The sequence below is a fragment of the Rattus norvegicus genome, chromosome 11 (assembly GCF_021556685.1).
Source record: "Rattus norvegicus strain SHRSP/BbbUtx chromosome 11, alternate assembly SHRSP_T2T, whole genome shotgun sequence".
Classification (NCBI taxonomy): domain Eukaryota; kingdom Metazoa; phylum Chordata; class Mammalia; order Rodentia; family Muridae; genus Rattus; species Rattus norvegicus.
This window is the reverse complement of record NC_141544.1, coordinates 77,278,066-77,304,810: the sequence shown is the minus strand read 5'-3', so window position 1 is coordinate 77,304,810 and position 26,745 is coordinate 77,278,066. Positions and strand designations below refer to the sequence as shown.

Genomic DNA, 26,745 nt, shown 5'->3' with positions numbered 1-26,745 from the left:
TGTTTATATAATGGATCACGTTGATGGTTTTCCGTATATTAAACCATCCCTGCATGCCTGGGATGAAGCCTACTTGATCATGGTGGATGGTTGTTTTGATGTGCTCTTGGATTCGGTTTGCTAGAATTTTATTGAGTATTTTTGCGTCGATATTCATAAGGGAAATTGGTCTGACGTTCTCTTTCTTTGTTGGGTCTTTGTGTGGTTTAGGTATAAGAGTAATTGTGGCTTCATAGAAGGAATTTGGTAGTGCTCCATCTGTTTCAATTTTGTGGAATAGTTTGGATAATATTGGTATGAGGTCTTCTATGAAGGTCTGATAGAATTCTGCACTAAACCCGTCTGGACCTGGGCTCTTTTTGGTTGGGCGACCTTTAATGACTGCTTCTATTTCCTTAGGAGTTATGGGGTTGTTTAACTGGTTTATCTGTTCCTGATTTAACTTCGGTACCTGGTATCTGTCTAGGAAATTGTCCATTTCCTGCAGATTTTCAAGTTTTGTTGAATATAGGCTTTTGTAGTAGGATCTGATGATTTTTTGAATTTCCTCTGATTCTGTAGTTATGTCTCCCTTTTCATTTCTGATTTTGTTAATTTGGACACACACTCCGTGTCCTCTCGTTAGTCTGGCTAAGGGTTTATCTATCTTGTTGAATTTCCCGAAGAACCAGCTTTCGGTTCTGTTGATTCTTTGTATGGTCTTTTTTGTTTCTACTTGGTTGATTTCAGCTCTGACTTTGATTATTTCCTGCCTTCTACTCCTCCTGGGTGTGTTTGCTTCTTTTTGTTCTAGAGCTTTTAGGTGTGCTGTCAAGCTGCTGATATATGTATGCTGTCTCCTGTTTCTTTCTGCAGGCACTCAGCGCTATGAGTTTTCCTCTTAGCACAGCTTTCATTGTGTCCCATAAGTTTGGGTATGTTGTACCTTCATTTTCATTAAATTCTAAAAAGTTTTTAATTTCTTTCTTTATTTCTTCCTTGACCAGGTTATCATTGAGTAGAGCATTGTTCAATTTCCATGTATATGTGGGCATTCTTCCCTTATTGTTATTGAAGACCAGTTTTAGGCCGTGGTGGTCCAATAGCACGCATGGGATTCTTTCTATCTTTCTGTACCTGTTGAGGCCCGTTTTTTGACCAATCATATGTTCAATTTTGGAGAAAGTACCATGAGGAGCTGAGAAGAAGGTATATCCTTTTGCTTTAGGATAGAATGTTCTATAAATATCTGTTAAGTCCATTTGGCTCATGACTTCTCTTAGTCTGTCTATGTCTCTGTTTAATTTCTGTTTCCATGATCTGTCCATTGATGAGAGTGGGGTGTTAAAATCTCCTACTATTATTGTGTGAGGTGCAATGTGTGTTTTGAGCTTTAGTAAGGTTTCTTTTACGTATGTAGGTGCCCTTGTATTTGGGGTATAGATATTTAGGATTGAGAGTTCATCTTGGTGGATTTTTCCTTTAATGAATATGAAGTGTCCTTTCTTATCTTTTTTGATGACTTTTAGTTGAAAATTGATTTTATTTGATATTACAATGGCTACTCCAGCTTGCTTCTTCCGACCATTTGCTTGGAAAGTTGTTTTCCAGCCTTTCACTCTGAGGTAGTGTCTGTCTTTGTCTCTGGGGTGTGTTTCCTGTAGGCAGCAGAGTGCAGGGTCCTTGTTGCGTATCCAGTTTGTTAATCTATGTCTTTTTATTGGGGAGTTGAGGCCATTGATATTGAGAGATATTAAGGAATAGTGATTATTGCTTCCTGTTATATTCATATTTGGATGTGAGGTTATGTTTGTGTGCTTTTCTTCTCATTGTTTTGTTGCCAAAACGATTAGTTTCTTGCTTCTTCTAGGGTATAGCTTGCCTCCTTATGTTGGGCTTTACCATTTATTATCCTTTGTAGTGCTGGATTTATAGAAAGATATTGTGTAAATTTGGTTTTGTCATGGAATATCTTGGTTTCTCCATCAATGTTAATTGAGAGTTTTGCAGGATACAGTAACCTGGGCTGGCATTTGTGTTCTCTTAGGGTCTGTATGACATCAGTCCAGGATCTTCTGGCCTTCATAGTTTCTGGCGAAAAGTCTGGTGTGATTCTGATAGGTCTGCCTTTATATGTTACTTGACCTTTTTCCCTTACTGCTTTTAATATTCTTTCTTTATTTTGTGCGTTTGGTGTTTTGACAATTATGTGACGGGAGGTGTTTCTTTTCTGGTCCAATCTATTTGGAGTTCTGTAGGCTTCTTGTATGCCTATGGGTATCTCTATTTTTAGGTTAGGGAAGTTTTCTTCTATGATTTTGTTGAAGATATTTACTGGTCCTTTGAGCTGGGAGTCTTCACTCTCTTCTATACCTATTATCCTTAGGTTTGATCTTCTCATTGAGTCCTAGATTTCCTGTATGTTTTGGACCAGTAGCTTTTTCCGCTTTACATTATCTTTGACAGTTGAGTCAATGATTTCTATGGAATCTTCTGCTCCTGAGATTCTCTCTTCCATCTCTTGTATTCTGTTGGTGAAGCTTGTATCTACAGCTCCTTGTCTCTTCTTTTGGTTTTCTATATGCAGGGTTGTTTCCATGTGTTCTTTCTTGATTGCTTCTATTTCCATTTTTAATTCCTTCAACTGTTTGATTGTGTTTTCCTGGAATTCTTTCAGCGATTTTTGTGACTCCTCTCTATGGGCTTCTACTTGTTTATTTATGATTTCCTGGAATTCTTTCAGGGGTTTTTGCGATTCCTCTCTGTAGGCTTCTACTTGTTCTCTAAGGGAGTTCTTCACGTCTTTCTTGAAGTCCTCCAGCATCATGATCAAAAATGATTTTGAAACTAGATCTTGCTTTTCTGGTGTGTTTGGATATTCCATGTTTGTTTTTATGGGAGAATTGGGCTCCGATGGTGCCATGTAGTCTTGGTTTCTGTTGCTTGGGTTCCTGCGCTTGCCTCTCGCCATCAGATTATCTCTATTTTTATTTTGTTCTGCTATTTCTGACAGTGGCTAGACTGTCCTATAAGCCTGTGTGTCAGGAGTGCTGTAGACCTGTTTACCTGTTTTCTTTCAGCCTGTTATGGGGACAGAGTGTTCTGCTTTCGGGCATGTAGTTTTTCCTCTCTACAGGTCTTCAGCTGTTCCTGTGGGCCTGTGTCTTGAGTTCACTAGGCAGGTCACTTGCAGCAGAAAAGTTTGTCTTACCTGTGGTCCCAAGGCTCAAGTTTGCTCGCAGGGTGCTGTCCACGAGCTCTCTGCGGTGGCACCAACCAGGAAGATCTGTGCCGCCATTTCCGGGAGCTTCAGTGTACAAGGGTTCCAGATGGCGTTTGGTGTTTTCCTCTGGAATCAATAATGTGTGCCGAGTGCAGTCTCTTCTGGTTTCCCAGGCGTGTCTGCCTCTCTGAAGGTTTAGCTCTCCCTCCCATGGGATTTGGGTGCAGAGAACTGTTTATCCGGTCTGTTCCTTCAGGTTCCGGCGGTCCTCTAATTCAATTCTTATTATCAAGACACTTTTCTGACTGAGCTCTAGGTGCAATGGCCTAATTATTTTCCTTAGCAAGTCCAGGACTTCAAGTCCATTGCTATAGCTATTCTTTTTGCCTAGAATTTTCTTCCACCATATATTATTTAACTCTCTTATTTCAAGTTTTTTCTTTAATTATCATTCTCTTAAAAAGGCCAATGATACTTATTAAGCACATAATATATAAATAAAAATAACTGTACAAATATGTATATATTGATAATAATTGTAATACTTCTAAAAATAGAGAATTAGCTAGCTGAAATGCTTATTTACCAGCAAATGTATATAAAAGTGTCCAACTTCAGGTAAACAAAAGGACAAATGCCAAGATTTTATGAAGCATGGATTTTATGCAACTGAAGAAACCATCCACAGTGTAATTTAATTAATAGAAAAATATTTAGACTTTTTGTGTGTATTTGAGCTCTGGGCATTGAGCACACGATATATGACTATGCAGATTTTTCTTTTGGTTTTTAACAATCCTTGAGATTTACCTCAGTATTTGTCAATTCAAGTCTTTTATACTTTGCTAATTGTTGATGCCAAGCAGACCTTTATTTCCCTTGTTTTTCTCCATCCTTCCTATCCTCAATTCTTCTCTGTTTTATAAACATCTAAGTAGTTAGAAGACGTGTGCACTAATGATAGGCTGTTGTTGCTGTTTTTCAAACACCAAATGGGTCTGTAGTGATATTTTAAATGTTCTGTGTTTTTATTGGTTTTCACATTCTTTGAACTCAGTTAAAAAAACAAAACTGATAATAAAAAATATAAATGGGTTGGCACAGTAGCTTAGCAGGTAAAGGTACTGCCACTGAACTGAGCTTCATTCTCAGGACTCACAAGGTGCAAGGAGAGAAAAGCTTCTTACAGGTTGTCCTCTGACTGTCACATGTACAGCATGGTGTGTGTGTGTGTGTGTGTGTGTGTGTGTGTGTGTGTGTGTGTACATGCACACAAAATATAAATATATACATATGAACTTATAAGAGCTTTTGGCTAGCTAAAATTTAATAAATTTTTTGCTTGTAGATTTTCCCCCAATTAATTCACATATATTCTTCTGATTTGAAAATCTTTTAAAAAATTAGAGAAATTATGCATTGCTGCTAATTATATAGCTTTTGCCTTTGAAAGCTTATCTCTAAAGTCTCTATACAAATTTGCATATGAAATTAGAGAACAATCTGTCGAGAATTCTTTAAGTAATAGATACATATATTGTTTTAGAAAAAAAACTCTTTCTTAGGCTAAATTCTCCAAATATTGAACACTAGAAAGAATTATATATGACTGCACACAAAAGTAATAATTTATAAACCTTATAGGATGAAAGGCATAGAAGCAAGATAAGTTTGCCTGTGAGGTTTACATGCTAAGTTTTTTATTGTGTTGTTAAATGTAACCTTGACACATTGAATAAAGTGTTTAACTATAATCATTAATTAGGAAAAAAGATTAGGGTTTGCCTTGTTAAACTTCTCATTTTTTCAAAGCCATGTTTATTTTAGAATCCTTTTGGGGAAAAATATAAATAGGCAAATAAAGTATGAAAACACTGTGCCTTTTGGGGGAAGGAAAATCATGCTCTCCTGACTCCTCTAACAAGGGATCAGTAACTTTGCCTGTCCCATTGTGCAAGAACTCTGTAAGGAGCTGATGAGTGTGCTTCGTCACCTGGCAGCCGTTCTTACCTGAGGCATGGGATGCTGTCCTTCGTCACGCCTTCACTAGACACAGTATTAGTGCTTCCAGAAAGACTCCTTGAAGAAGGAAGTTGAGAGGAGAGATCTGGAAATGGAGGACTTGTTTCTGGCTCAGGAGTAATAATGTCTTCAACATCGCACTGAAGTCGTACCTCTAATGACTTAAAAAGGTTGTTTTAATTTAGTCTAATTAATAATAACAATAATATTAATAGGTACGTTAATATATCTAGGTTGTTCTCAAGTTTTTCAATCTGAACTAAGTAATGAATCATATGGACTATTTAGTGACAATTACCAAAAAACGAAAACAAAAAAACCCAAAATATCCAAAACCCCATAACTTTTAATTCCTCAAAACTAAGAAAAAAAGCACTATTTTTTTTTACTATTAGTAAAAATATTTTTTGTGTGTGGGCGGGTTTGAGATAGAGTTTCTCTGTGTAGCTCTGGCTGTCCTGCTCATTTTGCGGACCAGGCTGGTCTGGAACCCACAGTCATCTGCCTTTCTCTACCTCCAGAGTGCAGAGCTTACAGGTGTCTGACACCACATCCTGATATTCACCTTCACTTCATACTTATGTGGCGGAAATTGTTATGGAATGAGTATTGCTTTCTCAAGCTTGTTTTGTCAACTTGATACAAGCTAGAGTCATTTTGAAAGAGGGACTCTCAATTGGGAAAATGTCCCCAAATAGAGTGGCACTGTAGACAAACCTGTGGGTCATTTTCTTAGTGATTGATTTGGGAGCCCCACTGTGGGTGGAGTCATCTTGGGCAGATGGATTTGAGTTGTATAGGAAGGAGGATAAAGAAGACTTGGGGAGCAAGCGAGTAGTCAGTGAGCCTCCACCGTGTCTAGTCAGTTCTAGCCTCCAGGTCCACACCCCGCCTGAGGTCCCACACTGCTTGAGTTCCTGCCACGACCTCTGGTGGTTTAGAACATCTGGAAGTATGAATGAAATAAATAATTTCCTCTCCAAGTTTCTTTTGGTCATGGTGCTTTATCATAGTAAGAAAAACCCTAGGACAGTTTCTTACAATAAATTATAATTTGGTGGATGATTAAAATAAAAGAAGAAATTGACAGTTACTCCAATGAAGGAAATTAAAATGGGTATGTTTATATTTATAAATAGTATTTAATTTACAGTATATGAGTACGCTGATATTTAAATTGGATTATAGTAATATTCATATGGTGTGAACATAGCAATATTACCAAACTTACTATTATAATAATTATCTTTAAACTACTAGGATCCCCTGCCAGCAACAACCTGGTTACTGAGCTATTGAGTACTTACTACTCACAGTGCTGATGCTGCTATGACATCATGATAAACACCTGATCTACAGAGCATGAGTATTTTCCTTAGCTTTTATTCTCTGCTTTCTACTTTTTTACATTTATATAGGTATGAGTATAAATTGTTCCCAGACTCTGTTACTCCTATTAATTGCTCAGAGCCACACACAGAGGTAATCAGGGGTAAAGTTAGGGTTGAAACTTAAGTACCTGTGACCTCAAACCTTAAGCTTTCCAGCTATAAACTGTCAATAGCTTCTCAGTTAGTGGTGAATTTTCTGCCCAATGATGATCAATATAAATGATATGAATTTTTCAAAGTAAAAATGTTAACAAAAAAAACAAAAGGGCAAAAAAAGCTAAAACAGTTATTGATGTGACATCATGTCTTGTGGCACATATGTAGAAAAAATGGAGTTTAACATACTTATGTAACATGTTCATTATACTTTTATTGCAGCATGGTTAATAAATATTTATATTAGGGGAAAGACTTAAGCTTTCAATATACTCTAAAAGAATGACATTATTTTAGTTGAGGTAAAAACACATACCCAAAAAAGTCTATATGAGATAATCTTAATATCCTGGTAAAATAGGGTAAATATGTAGAACAGAATAGAGAAATTATAGGCATATTAATGTAGATGTAGCCAATGCCACAGTAACACCATCATTTTCTATGATCAGAATTTCATGTAAAGGTAAGATAATGGTGGTAAGGGAATGTTATAATTATTTTTAACCATATAAAATGCTGCTCCATAAAAAAGCTATTAAGAGTAATTTTATTTTAGTTGAGAAATAATCATTTATGGCAGCTTATTAACAAGAAAACAAAAAGAAAAACAAGTCAAATGTTTAAGAAGGACAAAGCCTACACTAATTTGACACTTATACAGAAAGCAAAACTCTACACTATCTAATTAAATCCACTTATGCATATATGCATAGACTTGCTTAGGCATGTAATATGTAGTACCTATTTTAAAATGTGTTACATATTATAATAAATATTTTTTCTTTATAGGTAAAATAATGCTGCTGATATTATATTGACAATATTTAGGAGCAATTGACTCAGTTTAGTCGGGTAGGTGCAAAACTGAAGAGATACAAAGACATAACAACAGATAACAATGTGGTGTTCGATTTGTAGAGAATTTAAAGTAGCAAATTCATTTTGACATTGAATTTAGAGAATGTTTTATTTTAAAACAAACCACTTTTTAATATATTAAGTAACAATTTAAAATACTACAGATTATATTAAATATGAATTTATATAGTTTAAGAAATTATTTAATCCCAACCTGGGGTTTCTTCCCTATCTTTGACGATTTAGCTCCCAGACGAAAGACACACACAACCTTTATATTTATGATAAGCCTTAAACAGCACAAAACCCAGACAGATATACCTTCAATGCTATTAGAATCTACTTTCCTATAGATAACCTTGAATTATTACTTATTACTTACTATGTTTCATCTGGGCTGCTCTTAACTCTCCAGCCATGGCTCTCAAGGGTCATGTTTTTATGGCTCACCTAACCCATAGCAGCTTCTCCTTCTTCCTCATGCACCTTCTCTTTCTCCTAGTTCTCCTCTGACCCCAAGTCCAGGAAACCCAAACCCCACCTATGTCTCTTCTGTCCAGCTATTAGCTACTGGCATCTCAGAAATAACCTGGGGGGCAGGGTTTTCCCAACTATTGGCTGTTGGCATCTGTATTTACCAGTCAGAAGTAATTTTGGGGCAAGGTCACTTGAGTTTATGTGCAGACTCCAGGACTTGGCAGTCCAGTAGACAATAAAACCAAACCTCAACAATATACTGTACTCTTGATGCCTTAAAAACTATCCAAGTGGTTCAAATACATAATTGTTTTCTTTTAGGAACTATAAATAGGACAGTTAAATCTGAAGTAACTTACCACTATTTCTGCTGTGATTTCATGTCTGCTGAATTTATAAATTATGACATATGCAGAGACCCCAGATACACAAAATATTCTGCTCTCTGGACACCAGTAAATCATCTGAACAGCAAAGGGATCTTCTTCTACAATCTCACACGTCTGTTTGCCATCTCCCACCTTCTGCTTTTCAAATACTTTTGAAGTTTTTAGCTTGTACAACATCTGCAGTGTCACTATAAAATAATAAAATGCAGTTATTTCCTAATTTGATTTTAATGCTTAGACATCAAGTTTCTTCAATGTATTTGTTTAACCAAGAGAATACAAATCAAGTAAGGCAAATTAAATTTATAGTAAAACCTCAGTGAAGTGCCCTCTTAACAATAGTATCAAGAGAGAACTATACGAAGATAGAGAAAAAATGTTTATGAGCAATGGAAACTATGAAAATGGAAGAAATAATCCTCTTCTCGGTAAGATGCTACCATGATTTTTCACTATAATTCTTCTTAATTCTTGGATAAGAGCTTGATACAATATTCTAGATGTTTTTTTCTCCAACAGATTATTTAGGAAAGATCTCATCTAGGTTTTTTTTTTTTTAGTTAAGAAAGGGTCAAGTATAAGCTTTAAAAACTCTGGGTTTATTAATGGTTTTCAATAATATTTATTTTGGGAAAGCCGTTTCCACTTCAGAACATAATAAAAACACAATTTGAACTACAAAAAAGAACTCTTGTTTTATAAATGGTCTTCAAGAGGTCAGCCCAACTCAAGATAATTCTACAAATTTTTTGTTTGCTTTGGTTTTTTGAAGTGTGATCTCTCTGTGTAGCTCTGGCAGTTCTAGATCTTGATCTATAGACCAGGCTGGCCCTGAACTCACAAAGAACCACCTACCTCTGCTTCCTGAATGCTGGGATTAAAAGCCTATGCCACCACTACCTGCGTTTGGCCTGAATTTTTAAAAATTGTCAGTAACATGAAATACCCAGGCCCACTCTAGTTTTTAAAAATCTCAAAACATGAGTAAATGGAAAAAGTGATTTTTTAATTAGATATATTTCTTTACTAACATTTCAAATGGTATTCCCTTTCCCGGTTTCCTGTCCATAAGCCCCCCATCCTCCTCCCCCTCCCCCATATGGGTATTCCCCCATCCATCCCCCTTACTGTCCCCTGCATATTCCCCTGGACTAGGGGTTCAACCTTGGCAGGACCAAGGGCTTCCCCTTCCACTGGTACCCCCACAAGGCTATTCTCTGCCACATATGCAGTTGGAGCCCTGGGTATTTTTGTTGCTGGTTTAAAGAATATCACTGAGCTAGCTGCAAAAGCTGAAATAGACTTTTGTGTCATATCAATGTCCGTTGTTGTATTCCTTATTTTCAAGAGTACTGCTGCTTCATGGTTACACCAGCTCAGAAACTTTCGAGTCGTTGCTAACTTCTTCTCTTCCTAGTTTTGACTAACCTAAGTTTTAACTACCTAACAAAATGTATGTTAGTTGTTAGTTAAAATGCCCTTTCTACCTGGGTTGGTAGTGAACAATCGCAATCCTAGAATGTGATTGGCAAAAGATGGAGGTCAGCGTAGGCTACCTAAATAGGATACTAGAAGTATCATTTCTGAAAGATAAACAAATACGTAAATATGTAAGTAATCTTTCTGAAACTTAATGGTCCAAATACATCTCTATCATTTCTGATTAAAATAGCATTTGATTATACTACATTTAAAAATTTTCTAGTTTGACATGTATTTACATGTGTGCACCTCTTCCTCTTTTCTTAAGAACATGTTTTGTGAATTACATAGATGGGCATAATGAAGACCTAGGTAAGGTTACAGGCCCTTGGACATTGACCACATATGTTATTCCTTAAATTTTTAAAAAGTAAAAAGAATTTTTAGTGTTATCAAATAATTTCTCTTGATTCTCATGGACTACTATAGAGTGGGATAGGAAAGCTGAGAACAGAGGAATCAAAACACTTCTCAAACACCACACAGGTAGGACACAGTGAATTCCTAGAACAGTTAATCTTGTAAGGCTTGGTTCTTCTGCTGATGCAACATGTTTTTATTTTTAAGATAGAATTGCTGAAAGAGTGCCTGTAGTCTTGTTTATTTAGTATTATTGAGTATAATTAAAGATATTTTAAGCTGCTCTAAAATACATAAAATAAATATTGTAACAAAGCACTATAATATAATTATAATAAAATATTTCAAAAATGACAAATATTCAAATTAAAAGGTGTAGATGACTATCAATGAATATTAGCAAAATATTTTTGTTGAATGGGGATAAATATAAAACTTACTTGCTGAAGCATCCCAAAATTTTATTGTTCCATCAGCATGACTAGATAAAAATAAATTACCATTAATTAAAGTATATCAAATAAAACAGTCACCCCAAATACATAAAAAGTTGAGTTACTGTTATCATATTTTTATTAAAAATCATTGTAATGCATGCTGATTTATTAGAAATATTTCTAAGCTCAAAACAATGATATATTTTTAAAAGGACACATTGAACTTTAAAGAGAAAGGAAAAACCATTAGATTTTCTTCCTGTAATATTATATGTGTCATAAAGAACAGTAAAATGGCTTATGATGAGTAATATTTCAAAATAGAATTAACATTTGATGAAAAAGATAACCTGAATATTATCAAAATATAAAGGCAAATATCTAACTGATCTAAGATTGACATTATTTATTAATAACTAGTATCAATTCTATACAAACTAATCTACAAAACAAAGAGGCTACAATACTTCCCAATACATTTGGGAAAGTCAGCATTATCTGACACCAAACCCAGAGAAAAAATTGCAGAAAAAGAAAGTTGAACAAGATCCCATTAGGAGTAGACAAAACCCTAATCAAGAAAATATGTTCAAGTAAAATCCAAGTAAGATACATAAAAATAAATTACTTATAACAAAGAGAAATCTGACTTAAAAAAAAAGCAAAAGCAAGCAAACATTTTAATAAAAACCAGTTGGCAAAATAGAATGAAACCAGAATGAAAGCTTACATAAGAAAACACGTTTGGTTTTGCCAGATGATGCAAAACAGCACTAGACAAATACTCAACATCATTCATGAAGGAGGAGAGAACTGCCTTTCGTCTGCTAAAGGACAGCAAAAAACCATCCACAAACATTGCCTAACATACATGACTATAAAAGAACATGGTTTCCCCTTAGATGAGGAACAAAGAAAAAATATTTACTTTCACAATTTTATTCACTGTTATAATAGAAGGATTAAACATTTCATTAAGAAAAACAAATTATGAACCAACAAGCTGAAATGGAAGAAATAGAATTGCTTCGGTTTGTAGAGCTTATAATAGATATGCACCAAAACTCAATTACCCGATGAGAGTGATACTTAGATGAAGGCCAGCATACAAAAATAAATACTGTTTCTTTGTAACAGAAAAAAAAACTCGGAAAAGTAAAGTATAAATTATCATTTATAATAATAAGATACTACACGACACTTAGATAGAAACCGTTATAATTTATGCTAGAGCCATATGCTGAAAAAATATGAAATGCTGATCAGAAGAAAAGAATTAGTGATAAAATGACTGATACAGTATGTTTCTGATGATAATGCTTATAGTGGTTCTAATAAATAACATAGATTCAATGTAATCCTTGGTGAAATATTTAAAAATTGTAGAAGTAAAATGAATTACAAATTTATATGCAAAGGAAAAACAACAGTTAATGTAATTTTGAAAAAATAGAAATTAAACTACTTGTAGTTTTAAGTCTCACTCTAAAGATACACTGAAAGTGTTTTTATATTGGAAAGAGCAGAGAGTGAGTATGTGTGTGCGCAAGCACACTCATTTGTGTGTGTGTGCGTGTGTATGTGTGTGTGTGTATGTATGTGTGGGTGTATATGTGTATATATGTGTGTGTGCATCTGTGTGTGTGTATGTGTGTGCATGTATGTGCGTGTGTGAATGTGTATATATATGTGTGTGTGCGTGTATGTGTATGTATGTGTGTGTGCGTGTGTGCGTGTGTGTGCGCGTGTGTTTGTGTGTGTGTTTTAACTTAATGATACTTGTTTAAGAAACATGTTTCAGTAGGTTGCTCTTTCCTCATTCTTTGAGTAAGGAGAAATCATTTCTGTTATTTGCTTTGTTAGTATCTGTTCACAGTCTCAGATTACTGGCTTCTTCAGGTCAAATACTGTGTTAGATGAGGAACTTGTCACACATAGCACAAGAATTACTATGTGGTCCTATTAAAGAACTTATTAACATGTAGGTTTATGTATATATTTATCTGTATGTCTTTTTAGTCCCTAATATTAGAACATGAAGAGTGCTGGTCCACAAAGCAGTGACATTTCAGATGCTATAAAGTTTGAAACAAACTTTATCTATTTGTTTGATGTTTTGTCACTGGGATAAAATACCTGATTTAAACACTTAAGGTTTAAAAGGTTGATTCTGTTCAAGGGTTCACAGTCTATGACAGCAGGGAGGGTGTGGCAGAACAGTTCACATCTTAGCAGTTGGAACATGTGACAAATTATTCATCTCAAGGTAGATAGAAGGTAGCAAAGTAAAAAGAAGGGACCAGACACTGGGTATACTCCTTCAAGGCACACGTCTAGTGGCCTATTTCCTCCACATGGCTCCCACCTCCTGGAGTTTCTCCTTTCTCCCAAGATAGCCCTACCAGGTAGACATCAAGAAGGCAATAAATACTTGAGCCTGTGGTAGACATCTTTATTCAACTATAGAAATGGGGATAAAAAGCATGATTCCTGAAATTCATAGGAATCATGATATTAGGTTAAAGACTTTCCTGAAGTTAATATTCTATGACTTCCAAATAAAGTATTTCCTGTGAATCACATTCACAATTTTCTTATGATTTTTCTCCTGCTAGTATAATCTAAATATATTCCTTTTGTAATAATTCTGTAATTCTGTGTAATTGTTTCTAACGATTTGTATTTTTTACCAAAGTTAAGAACTATGATTTAAAGTTATTTCTTAGATTCTTACTTCATACTTAAATGATTCTGCCAGAATATCATTACATAAATGTATCGAGACTTAAATATTTTATTATTATTAAATTTATAACTTATAATCTGTTATAATTTAAGACTTGTAAAACACATTACTTACCCAGTAATAATAATTTCTGGATACGTTTGTGCTCCAAGATTCCAAGCTCCTCCACTTACTGGCCATTCCTAAATAGATTATTAAGGAGAATATGTGGCTTTTATTTTTAAAATTAAATGACTTATAGTTTTAAAATGTTACAAAATAATAAAAAATAAGTTAATAATGTGTCAATACAAAACAGCCGAAAATGAAGTGCATAGTTATTATCAATTCCTTTGTCAAACAAATAGATCTATAAATGCAGAATAATAATTTGTTTAAAAATAGATTTTAACCAACATTACCATTTATATAAACCAATAAAAGAAGTATTTTTAATTGAATAAATACAGTGTTGCAACAAATGTCATGCAATATGTAGTGCCAATAAGCTATTGCTATGCCATTTGACCCAGAACCACATGTAAATAGTGCTTTTTTGAATTGTACATTTCAATTATACTGGGCCAATAACAGGAATCATATTGGAAAATTTGTGATAATTATAAATACTTGAATCTTAAACATTGGAAAGAAAAATCTCATTATATTAATAACAAAGTTTTAAGGATTTTTGTGTTTCTTTTTCTTTTCTTTTCTTCTCCTTTTTTTCTTTTCTCTCTCTCTCTCTCTCTCTCTCTCTCTCTCTCTCTCTGTGTGTGTGTGTGTGTGTGTGTGTGTGTGTGTGTGTGTGTGTTGTTTTGTTTTTTGAGATAGGGTTTCTCTGTGTAGCCATGGCTGTCCTAGAACTCACTCTGACTGAGCTGGCCTCAAATCCAGAGACTCGCATGCCTCTGCCTCTCAAGAGATGGGATTAAAGGTGTTTGCCATCACCACCTGGCTTAATTTTGATTTTCGAATGATAAATTAAGAAAAAAACTAATTCTTGAATTCTGTAAAATTTGATCCATGCAAAAGAATTAAAGTCTACTCATGAATTTGATAATGTATGTATATAAAATATAAAAATAAGCATGACTGATAAATAGGTCTTAGTATGTAATCATATACTTAGTGTATTGGAAATTTATTATTTTACATGCTTAGAACTATACTGAAATAAGAAAATCAAATTTCACTACTTACACCTTTGACAATGTCAGCTTGCAACTTACAAAGTTTTAGTCAAATCAACTTGTGTGGAAAGTCAGAACATAAAATGACACGAAAAAGCATGACCATACATACAAGAACAGCAAAACTGTACCTTATTACTGTATCCTTGTTTTTTATGCTTGACTCCTATAGAATAGAGTACTAGAATCAAATCTGGAGGGCAATCGGCAAAATATGCTGTGCATGTAACTGGTGACTCATGAATGTCCATTGGATATGGATTTTCAAAGATTGGAAAACTAATAGATAAAAACAATATATTAGAGTCATTTTGCAAAGATAAATATATGAAATAATTTTCATGATCAAGTCCTAAAATGTTTATAAATATATAAACTTCACTTTTTAGCACCATAAAAATCATTTTATTTGAATACTTTAAAAAATATAACTATCTTTAAAATAAGGTGTTGATAATGATAGGTTAATTTTCTTTACAGGCTGCCAACATCCCATAATGATACATTTTGTCAATATAAATACAATAATTATATTAAACTAAAATATTATGCAACAAGTACAATGTCTTATATTTTAAACCAATTACATATTATATTTAAAAGTATAACATATTTTACTATTTAGTATTTTACTATTATACCTTTATACTACTCAAAGGTATATTATACCTTTAAATAGCAAAATATTTGTATTACTTTTATTAAATAGTAAAATATTTGTATTATAGTAGTATGCCTTTAAATAGTGAAGTATTTATAAATTTTTCAAATAAATAAATTTAAAAATATTTGTGATAGAAGCTAAAAGATATATATGGGTCCTAGAGATTGAACACAGGCTGTAAACCTTGGTGGCAGGTGCCTTTATCCACTAAGTCATGTTATTAGGCCCAAGAGTTTCCTTACTGCCAATCAAAAGTGCTACAAAGACCATACATACACAGTATTTCAGATTAGAATAGTAGCATATGCAAATCAAACGAGGAGGAGCAAGTCATATTTAATTAATGAAAAGTAGGGTAAACTTAGTAAATCAAAAATTCTTGATTTCAAAATAGAAATTGTTAATTATATCATTATTTTTTCTTTTATTTGAAAAATATTTTTATATAATATATTCTGCTGATAGTTACTGTTGAATAGTTAGGGGGAAAACAAGAGTGAATCACTTCAAAGACTAGACCTACAATTGAATTTGGTGACAGCAGGAAGGAACAATAACCAACTCCTAACCAGTGAACAACACAGTAAAGATACAGTCCACAGAACTCAAAAAGGTCAACAAGCTGAAGGTCCCAAGTGAGGAAGCCTCAGTTGTACTTGGGAGGGAGAAGAAAGCAACCACAAGAGAGGGAGAGAGAGATGGAGGAGCCTGGGAGGGAAAGGGGATGGGGGGGTGGGGAACATGATCTGGTATTAAGTGGGGGAAAAGGACTGAAGCCCTGAGGGCCAGCAGAAAGACTGGAAACGTGCAACTTTGGGAGGAAGGAGATTGGGAGGACCCTGAAGAATATACCAGAGACCTGGGAGGTGAGACTCTCAGGACTTAAAAGGGGGGACCCTAGAGGAAATGCCCTACAGTAGGAAGAGGGAATTTGTTGAGCCCACCTCCAGCAGAAAGACAGGGCATCAAGTGAGGGATGGGGTTGCCATCCCACAGTCAAAATTCCGACCCATAATTCTTCTGGTCTGAAAGAACTGTAGAGATGGAAATGGAAAAGAGCCTGAGGGAAAAAGGAGGTCCAGTGACAGGCCCAAAGTGGGTTCCAGCTCTAGGGGAAGCCCCAAGGCCTGACACTATTACTAAGGCTATGAAGAGCTCACAGAAAGGGACCTAGCATGACTGCCCTCTGAAAGACCAACAAGCAGCTGAAAGAGTCAGATGCAGATATCTGTACCCACCCAATGAACAAAAAGTGCCGATCCCTCTGACTGAATTAGGGAAATGTTGGAAGAAGCTGAGGAGGGAGACCCTGTAGGAGGACCAGCAGTCTCAACCTGGACCCCTGAGATCTCTCAGACACTGGATCGCCAACCAGGCAGCATACACCAGCTAATAGGAAGCCCCCAACACACACACAGCAGAGGACTGCCAGGTCTGGGTTCAGTCAGAGAAGATGCGCCCTCAAGAGACTGGAGGCCCCAAGGAGTTTAGAGGTCTGGTGGGGTAGATGGGGTGGGAATATCCTCATGGAGACAGGAGCTGGGGGAAGGAGAAAGTATGGAAGGTGGAACAGTCAGAGGGTAGACTGGGAGGAGAATAAAATCTGGAGTGAAAAAAAAAGAAAAATAATAATGGTAATAAAAATGATACTTGGGATCATGTTAGCCTATAGCCAAAGAATAAGCACAATACATGCAAGAACAGTATAAAATGTTTAATTTAGGCATTTAGCTTTCTTTCTGATCCCATGATCTTTCACATATTAAGCAAGTGCTCTTCCACTAAACCTCATCCCTACAAAAGGTACTTAGAAGTAAAAGTGTGAAAAGAAAAGGATAGGAATGTAGAATGGGAGGATCAAGTGTGGAGGGGGGAAAGACAGAGGTTGTAGGAGGGAATATGGTGAGAGACACCTAAAATTAAGGAAGATTTGAGGGGTGCTATGAAACCTGATATATATATATATATGTATGTATGTATATATATATATGTGTGTGTGTGTGTGTGTGTGTGTGTGTGTGTGTGAATGAAATGATCCAAATGAAATCATCAAATAATGGAGGAGACAGACTTCCAGCTGGCCATCTTTTGTCTCTAAATGAAACTTCTGATACTGGGATTTGGTTATACCTAATTAAATTATAAGCCAAAGTGTCCCATGGGTATCCCCAAACAACCAGTATGTAGCCAAGACTATAGGTTGCTCTCCATAAACTGACAGTGAGACCCTATTGATGAACAGAACACCTACATAAACATATATCAGACATAAGAGATCCCATGCCGGGCTCTACACAGAACCTTCATCTCTGCATTTCAGCATCTTTATACAGCAAAATATTCTGCACACTATCAAAAGAGAAGTATAAACACCAAGTCAGCCACAAATCCATTACTGCAATGGTGTGCTACCTGCAAAATATGCTAGGCCAATACTGGCACAAAGCTTGTGGGAGTAGCCAACCAATAACCAATTTGATTTAAGGTCCTTTTCACAAGATGGAACCCATACCCATTACTGCTTGGGTGACCAAAAATAGGAGACTAGTAGATAACGCAGGGACCTAAAGTAAAACTAAATAATACTGGGTTTAAAAAATATAGTATTAAAATGACTGCTAATCATATTCTACTATATTCATAGATTAGTGCCTTCCTCATTCATAATCAGAGAAGCTTCCTCCTGTAGCAGAAGACTCAGGCACACAATATACAGAGAAAGAGAGACTCTGGAACACTCAGCCCTACATGGAATATCTTCATCAAATCCTTCCCCTCAGAGCTCAGGGAGCCCTGCAAAAGAGGTGTAAGGGCCAGAAAGCATGGAAGATACCAAGAAAACAAGACCCTCTAAATCAACATGATCAAAGCTCCTATAAGCTCACAGAGACTGAAACAGTATGCACAGAGCCTGCACATGTCTGTTACAGTTCCTCTGCATATATATTATGACTTCTAGTTTAGTGTTTTTATGGGATTCCTGAGCGTTAGAATGAGTATCTTCTGATTCCTATGTTCTCTGTTTGGCTCTTTTCTTTCTGCTGGCTTGCCTTATCCATCTTCAATGTAATAGTTTTTGTTTCATCTTATTATATTTTATTTTGTTATATTCTAAAAAGTGAATGAGTAAATGAATGAATGAACAAACGAAAACCTGGGAAACAGTGTGAGGGTTAACAATTGAACTCTCATATGTACCTGCTAGGAGAAGGAAGAATTAATTTTTTTCAATGGAGTGACACTGGGTTTATCAACAGCTCCCAGGGAGGCCTTGTGCTCAGGAGTAATTGACTGACATAATAGTGTGTGTGTGTGTGTGTGTGTGTGTGTGTGTGTGTGTGTGTGTGTATGTGTGTGTGTGTATTCTTTTGGGGTGGTGTTGTGTTTCGTTTCCTTGGTTTTGGGAATTTTGTTGTTGTACTGTGTTTTTGCTTGTCTTTTGAAAAACAACTTAAAGTTGGATAAGTAGGGAGGGGAGGGTTTGGATAAACTTGGGGGAGGGGAAGAATATGATCAAAATATATTTAACATTAAAAATTATTTTAAATAATAAAAACTCTATAACTCTCCCTCCAAAAAAGGAAAATCTATGAACTAAGAGGGAACAATTGTTCACTATAATGTTTGTAAAGAAATAAAAATAATAAGTTGGCAAGTACATAGAAGATGACTGCAGAAGATGGGGGGTGGAGAGGACTCTAGGCACATAACTTGTTTAATATTCAATGCAGCTTAGAAGAAACTATTTAAGGGAAATAGAATAGATTCAGTCTTGATATTTAAATTTATTTGATAATTTGACAATAGTGGAAATTTACATAAATTTTAATCATGTTATCAGGGTAAACATTTTTTTGAGAAAATGTTTATTCACATACTTAACATACGTTGATAAGAACCATAAGAACAGGGCTGGGGAAATTCCCAGCACCCTATAAACCTATGCACTGCTTATAACCAGCAACTGGGAGGTAGAGATAAGCGAGTCTCTGGGCTTGATGGCAACTAGCCCCAAAGCAGCATGCTTCCAGTTCACCAAGGAGTCTTAGCTAGAGGAAATGAGCAGAGGAGGAAAAGAGGATTTCCAAGGACTTCCCCACCTTTGTCCTCTACATACATGGGTGCATGAACCTGTACACTCACATGCATTTCCCACATACAACATGCACACATGTGCCCACACAATACACACACCATAAGAGTAAATATATAAAATAGAAATCTGTATTACACATATTTCACCACAATAAAAATTTTAGTGTGTATATAAACTAAATATCTTTAATATAAAATATCTAGTGGTCATTAGACGTCAATAATATATGAGGAAACAACATATATGACATAGTTGAATGCCAATACTAAAAAAAGTATATTTTAATGAAAATAGATTGCCATTTCTTACAGAAAGAATAATCCAGGGAACAGTGGTGGAATAGAAACTGTCTCTTTATGGCCAAAGTCAAGATTACTAAAAGAGTAGAGTAGGGCTGGAGAGAGCTCAGCAGTTATCATCACTTGCTGTTCTTCCAGCACTAGAGTGCAGTTTCCAGCACCCACATCAGGCAGCTTCACAACCCTGAGCGCCTGCACTCACACGTGCATACATGCATGCAGTCACACACACCTGCATATAGTCGAAAAATAATAAAAATATATCTTAAAAATAAAATAGACTTTATTCCTAAGAAGCAAATATCAAAAAAAATATCAGGAGCACATGAAGGACAGGTGAAACCTGGGGAAAAGAAGATGGATGCAGAGAAAAAAGCCTAAGGTGAGGCGAAAGCTAGACATCCTGAGCAGCATATAAAGGTGGACATTAACTGGCATGTACTGTATGTTGGGGTTCCAGATCATTAGTAATCATCAAAGTGGTCCTATCCGCTCTTGAGGACAGGTGCTATAGGAATACCAAATAGAGAGAGAATGAGCAGGCTAAAGAGACATGACCAGGAAATGGGGCTATGATGGACAGAAAGATGTCCCAAGCAGGTCATGAAGATTGCAACAGAAGTACAATACAGGGGCTTGAACAGGAGATTCCCCATAGTTCTCTAGAGAAGCAAGCCTATATAAGTTGTGGAAGGTACTAAATCCATAATTGTTTAAGTAAACAACAATGTAGAAACATGAGGTGTATACTGAACATGGTACACACTCTCAGCCAAGGACTGTGGTAGTGCATTAGTTAAACCCAAGAGGGATCTGAGTGAAAGAAAACACTAAGGCTAAATGTGTCCACCTTCCACAGCCCTCAGAGTATTAACTTCCACACACTCTACACAGAAAGTATGATCCTTAGCATACCAAAAACCATCTTGTAGGGGATGAGTATAAGGTGTCAGACTGAGATTCCTAGAAAACTCAAGTGTGAGTGACACATCAGAGAGGACACACTAGTCTAACATTTTAGTAACTAGGACTAGAAGTCCTCCCTTCACCCAGAGTTCATTACAGAAGACACCAAAGGGATAGGGAAACAATACTCATGACAATAGAAAAGACACTGATTTTTATAATAGTGTCTTCTTCATTTTAATATTTATTTCTGTTAATTTAAATTACACTTTTATTTCAATTGTTGAGTGGTTTGGGTTTTAATTTGTATCTTTCATGAATAGGTTTCTACTAATATCCATTCCTTTAATGATTTCATTCTATAACTTTTTTCTATACTATTTATTATGGTTCTAGCACTTATACTCTCCCTCTAATTTGTACTTTATTCCCCTCAATCCCATTTCTGAATTTCTTTCTCCTTGCACTTCATAATTTTTAATACCATTAGCTCATTGCTTTTCCCCTAATGTTATCCTTGTGCCTCTGTTTCTCAACCTTATGGGAGACATAAGTCAGGTAATAAAGTGCTATAGCATTAGGATTAAGGTCAAATATCAATGTTCTGTAGTCAAAAATCCAATTTCCTTCTAAACAGCCCTGGAAAACATAAACTAATAAAATAAAGCAAAGGAAGCAGAACGAATCCTGCATTAGGCTCAGGGATGTTTCTACGTAGTGTATAATGGTGAATGCAGAGACTCACGGTGCTGAGAACAAGTGACTGGTAAATACTGTGTCACTACAGATGTAATAGCCATAATATACATGAATACGGGCAGATCTGTGCATGTCACTGACTTTGCAGTCATGAACACATAGCAGCTGTGGTTGCCTGAACTCAGCCCACCTCAGATTGAGCCTGTCAACACTCAGTCACTGTTGAGTCAGAAGCCCATGGGACCCTACCTCTTCCACGGGAATTATTGGTTGATGATGGGAATTGGGGAAAGGAGGGTCATTGTCTTTGTGGTGTAGCCTCTGGCAAGTTCATCTTCCAATGGAAAGCTTTATTCCTACACCTATGCATATAGCTCTAGTTAAATTCAGTGGGCAATGTAGAATACATGTATTATAAAAACAGAGCGAAGAAATTCTCTGGATAGCAAGGTTTAAACAAGGAGGGTAATGAAGAATGGAGGCCAAGATGGGGTGCAAAAGGAAAGTTAACCAAAACTGAGGAAGTATGAAGAAACCACATGGAAACTGCTACTTTAGAAACTAATTTAAAAAACTTAAAAAGAACTTAAATGCTTTAAATGGAGGTACTACCTACCATGCATGGATAAATGATGTTGATTCCAAAAGACTTAGGTTATAAAATGAAAGTCCCAGGTGTGAGCCTCCTATCTCAGAGTTATTGGCCAGAAAGTGCCTAGAGGTCTCATAAATTATACAGGTTAAGGGTATTTCCACTGGCTGCTCACTGGAACTGGATAAAAAGATCATATTGCTGAAGATTCACATTCTTTAGTTGCACAGTACAGAGAAACAGCACTTTAATGAGTTTGAAGTTTCCTTATTGCTGCTAGCTTTCATAGTTCTGCCAGCAGCTGGGGACAAAGTTAACAACAACCTTATCTGCCACAATACCAACTTACCAGGAATTATTTTACTTGCAAAATAATGGCACTACTGCTATAGGATAAAGCAAATGATATCCAATTAGATCGGAAACCCACTCAGTAGAAAGGAGTTCATGGTCTGTACTGTATACCTAGTTAAAGTCTGTAGTTGAGGAGTCATGGGATTTGTGGATGAACCTATTACCATTGTTTTAGTAAATGGACATGTTGTCAAAGCACCTTTTAAATATTTTTATACCAATAGATTATGCTTGTTCCCATCCTTGTTACAGAAGCTTTGCTTTGCATTAAATAACGATTAATTCAGACACTTTTGGCTGGGCAAGGTGCAAATAATGATTTAGTAATAATAAACTGAGTGCTAGGCATTAAATCCCTTCCAGGACTCAAAGAACATGGCAGAAAAGTGAGTGGAAATAAATAAAGGAACAGATGAATGAGGAGGTGTGTGCCTTATAAACATAATATGACTGCGACACTCACAAACTCACAAGATCTGGAGTTGCCTACATAGGACCTGTAAAAGATGATGCCAGTAAATATTCAATCATAAAAGTGAAGGCACTTATGGGGCACCTATCCCACCTAAGAGTGCTAATGACAGTCAAGGATGGATGAAGAAGAAATGTCTAGCTCAGCGCTATAGCCACTGATGAGTTACTTAAGTTCCAGCAGGTAGACCCACAGCCCAGTGCATGTGAGTGGTCCTGGTTAAAGTCAGTGGACCACAAAGCACAATAAAAACACATGGAAATAGGGGGAAGAGAAGAGAGATTGGTGGGGGTAAAAGGATGTTAAGGCAGGATGAAGAATGAGTATGAACAGATTGTAATTTGCAAAATATTATAAAGACTAAATTATTAAAAAGAAAGAAAAATTGTTCCTGGTGATAGAGGACAATCTCACAACAACACATTTACTTTTCTGAAAATTTTAAAGTATAATTATACCACTTCTCCCTTCCCATTTCTCCCTCCAATATTTCTCATGTCCCTTTCCCTTGCTTTCTTTCAAATTCTTTGCCCTTTTCCATATTTATATATGTAAAAACAATCTGCTGAGTTCATCTAGTGTTACTTATATGTATGTGACTTCAGGATTGACCACTAGGTATTGGGTAACCAATTAAAGGGCTAATCTCTGCAGAATACTAACTCCCCCGCCTCCTTAGAAGTCCTTAGTTGCCTATAGTTCTTTGACCAAGATATTTATATATGTCTATTTAGTCATATCTAAAGAAAAAAATGATCATAGCTATACTTCCAAGATCTCTGAGACACACATTCAAGAGACCCAAACTAAGAATTCACTGGGCAGAGATGAAAGCTAAAGGTGTGAATAATCAATTTGATAAATTTAAAGGACAAAATACCCCAAAGGTAGAGAAAGAAATTATATCCAAACACAAGAGAAATTTAGAACTTAAAATAGACATGACCAGTGAAAAGGTTCTCCAAGACATATTGTAGTTAAGAAGTCAATAATACAAAACACAGAAACAGTGTAAAAGGCTTAAAGGAAAAACTACCAACTCACCTATGGAGCCAAACACATCAGAATACCATCAGATATCTCATCAGCAATCCTAAAATTCAGGAAAGCATACAATGATATATTTCAAGCCCTAAAAGTAAATGACTAAAAACAGGATGGCTATATACAGCAAAACTACCTTTTAAAAATACAAAGCAAAATGAGGACATTTAAAGATAAGCACAAACTATGAAAATTTCTTTCTCTCAACAAAACCTCAAATATAAATGACTTCAAATCATAATAATAATTGAAAAAGAGAGATGACAGGATTAAAAACCAATATTTCTTCAATTATCCATTGTCTCCAAGACACACCTCATTGGCAAAGACAACCACAGACCTAAAGTTAAACAATGGAAATCAATCTACTAAGTAAAAATCTTTAATCCATCTGCTGTAACTATTTTATTAGCTGATAAAGGAGCTCCCTCACCAACAGTCATCAAAGAGTAAAGAAGGGCACTACATATTAACAAAGTTAACAGTTCATTAAGTCAAATAAAAACTATAAATTTGTATACACAAATGTTGAGGCTTATATTTTATAAACGCTAAAGGAAAGAAAAGGTCAGATAGGTCCTGATGTAAGAGAATAGGTAAATTCAACACCCTGCTGTCAACTTTACATAGGTTACTGTAACTAAAAATTAACAAAGAAACATCAGAGTCAAGATACACCTTAAATAATTTCATATCATGTCATAGGTCACATAGCAAGCTTTCAAAATACAAATTATCTGTACAAACAATCAATTCCATGTATTTTATCAAAGGTCAGTGGAATAAAATTGGGAAGCAAATGAAACAAAAGCAGCTATAGAATAGAGACTAAAGAATGTCCTCTTCAATGACCAGGAAATCATTGAAGACAGTAGGAAGAAAATTACTAAGTTCCTATTATCTAAGGAGAATGATAGCACCACACATCTGACTCTCTGGGTCAAAGTGGAAGTAGCTCCAAGAGAAAATTGTATGGTTATGTGTTTACATAAACAAACCAGGGTAATATCAAATAAATAACCTAATAATAAATAACATCTAATAAGTAAATAACATCAAGGTCTTAGAAGTATAAGAACAACCAACAGATTAAGAAAAGGGCTTTACAAATCCTACATCCCTAGAGGGCTAATATCCAATATATACAAAGAACTCAATAAGTTAGGCTCCAGAGAGTCAAATAACCCTATTAAAAATGAGATACAGAGCTAAACAAAGAATTCTCAACTGAGGAATACCAAATGGCTGAGAAACACCTAAAGAAATGTTCAATATCCTTAGTCATCAGGGAAATGCAAATCAAAACAACCCTGAGATACCACTTCATATCATTCAGAATGGCTAAGATCAAAAACTTAGGCAACAACAACTGCTGGCCAAGATGTGGAGAAAGAGGAACACTCCTTCATTGTTGGTGGGAATGCAAGCTGGTACAACCACTCTGGAAATCAGTCTGGAGGTTCTTCAGAAAATTGGACATTGTAGTACCTGAGGACCCAACTATACCTCTCCTGGGCATATACCCAAAAGATGCTCCAACATAGAACAAGGATGCATGTTCCACTATGTTCATAGCAGCCTTGTTTATAATAGCCAGAAGGTGGAGACAACCCAGATGTCCTTCAACAGAGGAATGGATACAGAAAATGTGGTACATTTACATAGTGGAGTACTATTTAGCTATTAAAAACAATGACTACATGAAATTCTTAGGCAAATGGATGAAACTAGAGAATATCATCCTGGGTGAGGTAATCCAGTTACAGAAGAACACAAATGGTGTGCACTCACTAAGAAGTGGATATTAGCCCGAAAAGCTTGGAGTACTTATGAAAAAATTCACAGATCATATGAAGCCCAAGAAGAAGGAATACCAAAATGTGGATGCTTCATTCCTTCTTAGAAGGGAGAACAAAATACCCACAGGAGGAAATACAGAGACAAAGAATGGAGCACAGACTGAAGAAAAGATCATCCAGAGATTGCGCCACCTGGGGATCCATCCCATATGCAGCCACCAAACCCCATCACTATTGGTGATGCCAAGAAGTGCTTGCTGACAGGAGCCAGATATGGGTGTCTTCTGAGAGGGTCTGCCAGAGCCGTACTGGTACAGATGAGGATGCTTGCAGCTAACCAATGGATTGAGCAAGGAGACCCCAATGGAGGAGTTAAAGGACTGAAGGAGATGAAGGGGTTTGCAACACCATAGGAAGAATAACAATATCAACCAACTAAACCCCACCAGAGCTCCCAGGGACTAAGCCACCTACCAATGAGTACACATAGAGGGACCCATGACTGTAGCCACTTATGTGGCAGAGGATGGCATTGTCCAGAATCACTGGGAGGAAAAGCCTTTGGTCCTCTGAAGGCTTGTTTATCCAATGTAGGGTAATGCCAGGATGTTGAGATTGGAGTGGGTGGGTGGGAATAGGAGCATCATCATAGAAGCAGAGGGAGGGGGAGGGTACGGGAGAAGGAGGAAAGGGAATAACATTTGAAATGTAAATACATAAAATATCCAAGACAAATAAAATTATTAAAAATGTATACATCAATAAATATACTCAAGGATAAAAATCAAATGATTATTGCAATAAGTTTAGGAAAGGCTTTTGGTGAAATCCAATCATTTGTGATAAAAGCCCTGAAGAGATAAGGAATAGAAGGAACTGATCTCAACATAATAAGAGCTGTATATGGCAAATCTATAGTGAACATCATCCAACTGGGTGAAAAATATAAATCATTTCCACTGATATAGAAAAGAAGACAAGTGTGTCTCCCCTTTCCACTCATTTTCAATACAGTGCTTGATGTCTTATGTAGAATAAGAACACAAGAGAAAGAAGTAGGAACACAACCAGAAAAGCACAGGTATCCCTCATGTGCAGATTCTATAATTCTAGATATAAAAGATC

The 26,745-nt window shown here is 35.9% G+C and overlaps 1 protein-coding gene across 8 annotated transcripts in view; it reads right to left on the bottom strand.

Moving 5' to 3' along the window:
- The window catches only part of Stxbp5l (syntaxin binding protein 5L), a 328,953-nt gene that overhangs the window by 107,719 nt on the left and 194,489 nt on the right, over positions 1 to 26,745 (bottom strand). For all 8 annotated transcript variants that reach the window (XR_015632666.1, XR_015632667.1, NM_001271250.2 and 5 more), the window contains 5 exons: positions 14,827 to 14,974; positions 13,638 to 13,705; positions 10,781 to 10,821; positions 8,469 to 8,686; positions 5,213 to 5,385 (listed from right to left, as the gene is read on the bottom strand). Coding sequence is in view for 6 of the 8 variants with exons in the window: in NM_001271250.2 (NP_001258179.1) it covers positions 5,213 to 5,385; positions 8,469 to 8,686; positions 10,781 to 10,821; positions 13,638 to 13,705; positions 14,827 to 14,974 (648 nt within the window). In the remaining 2 variants the exon portion in view is untranslated. The remainder of the gene's footprint in view (positions 1 to 5,212; positions 5,386 to 8,468; positions 8,687 to 10,780; positions 10,822 to 13,637; positions 13,706 to 14,826; positions 14,975 to 26,745) is intronic.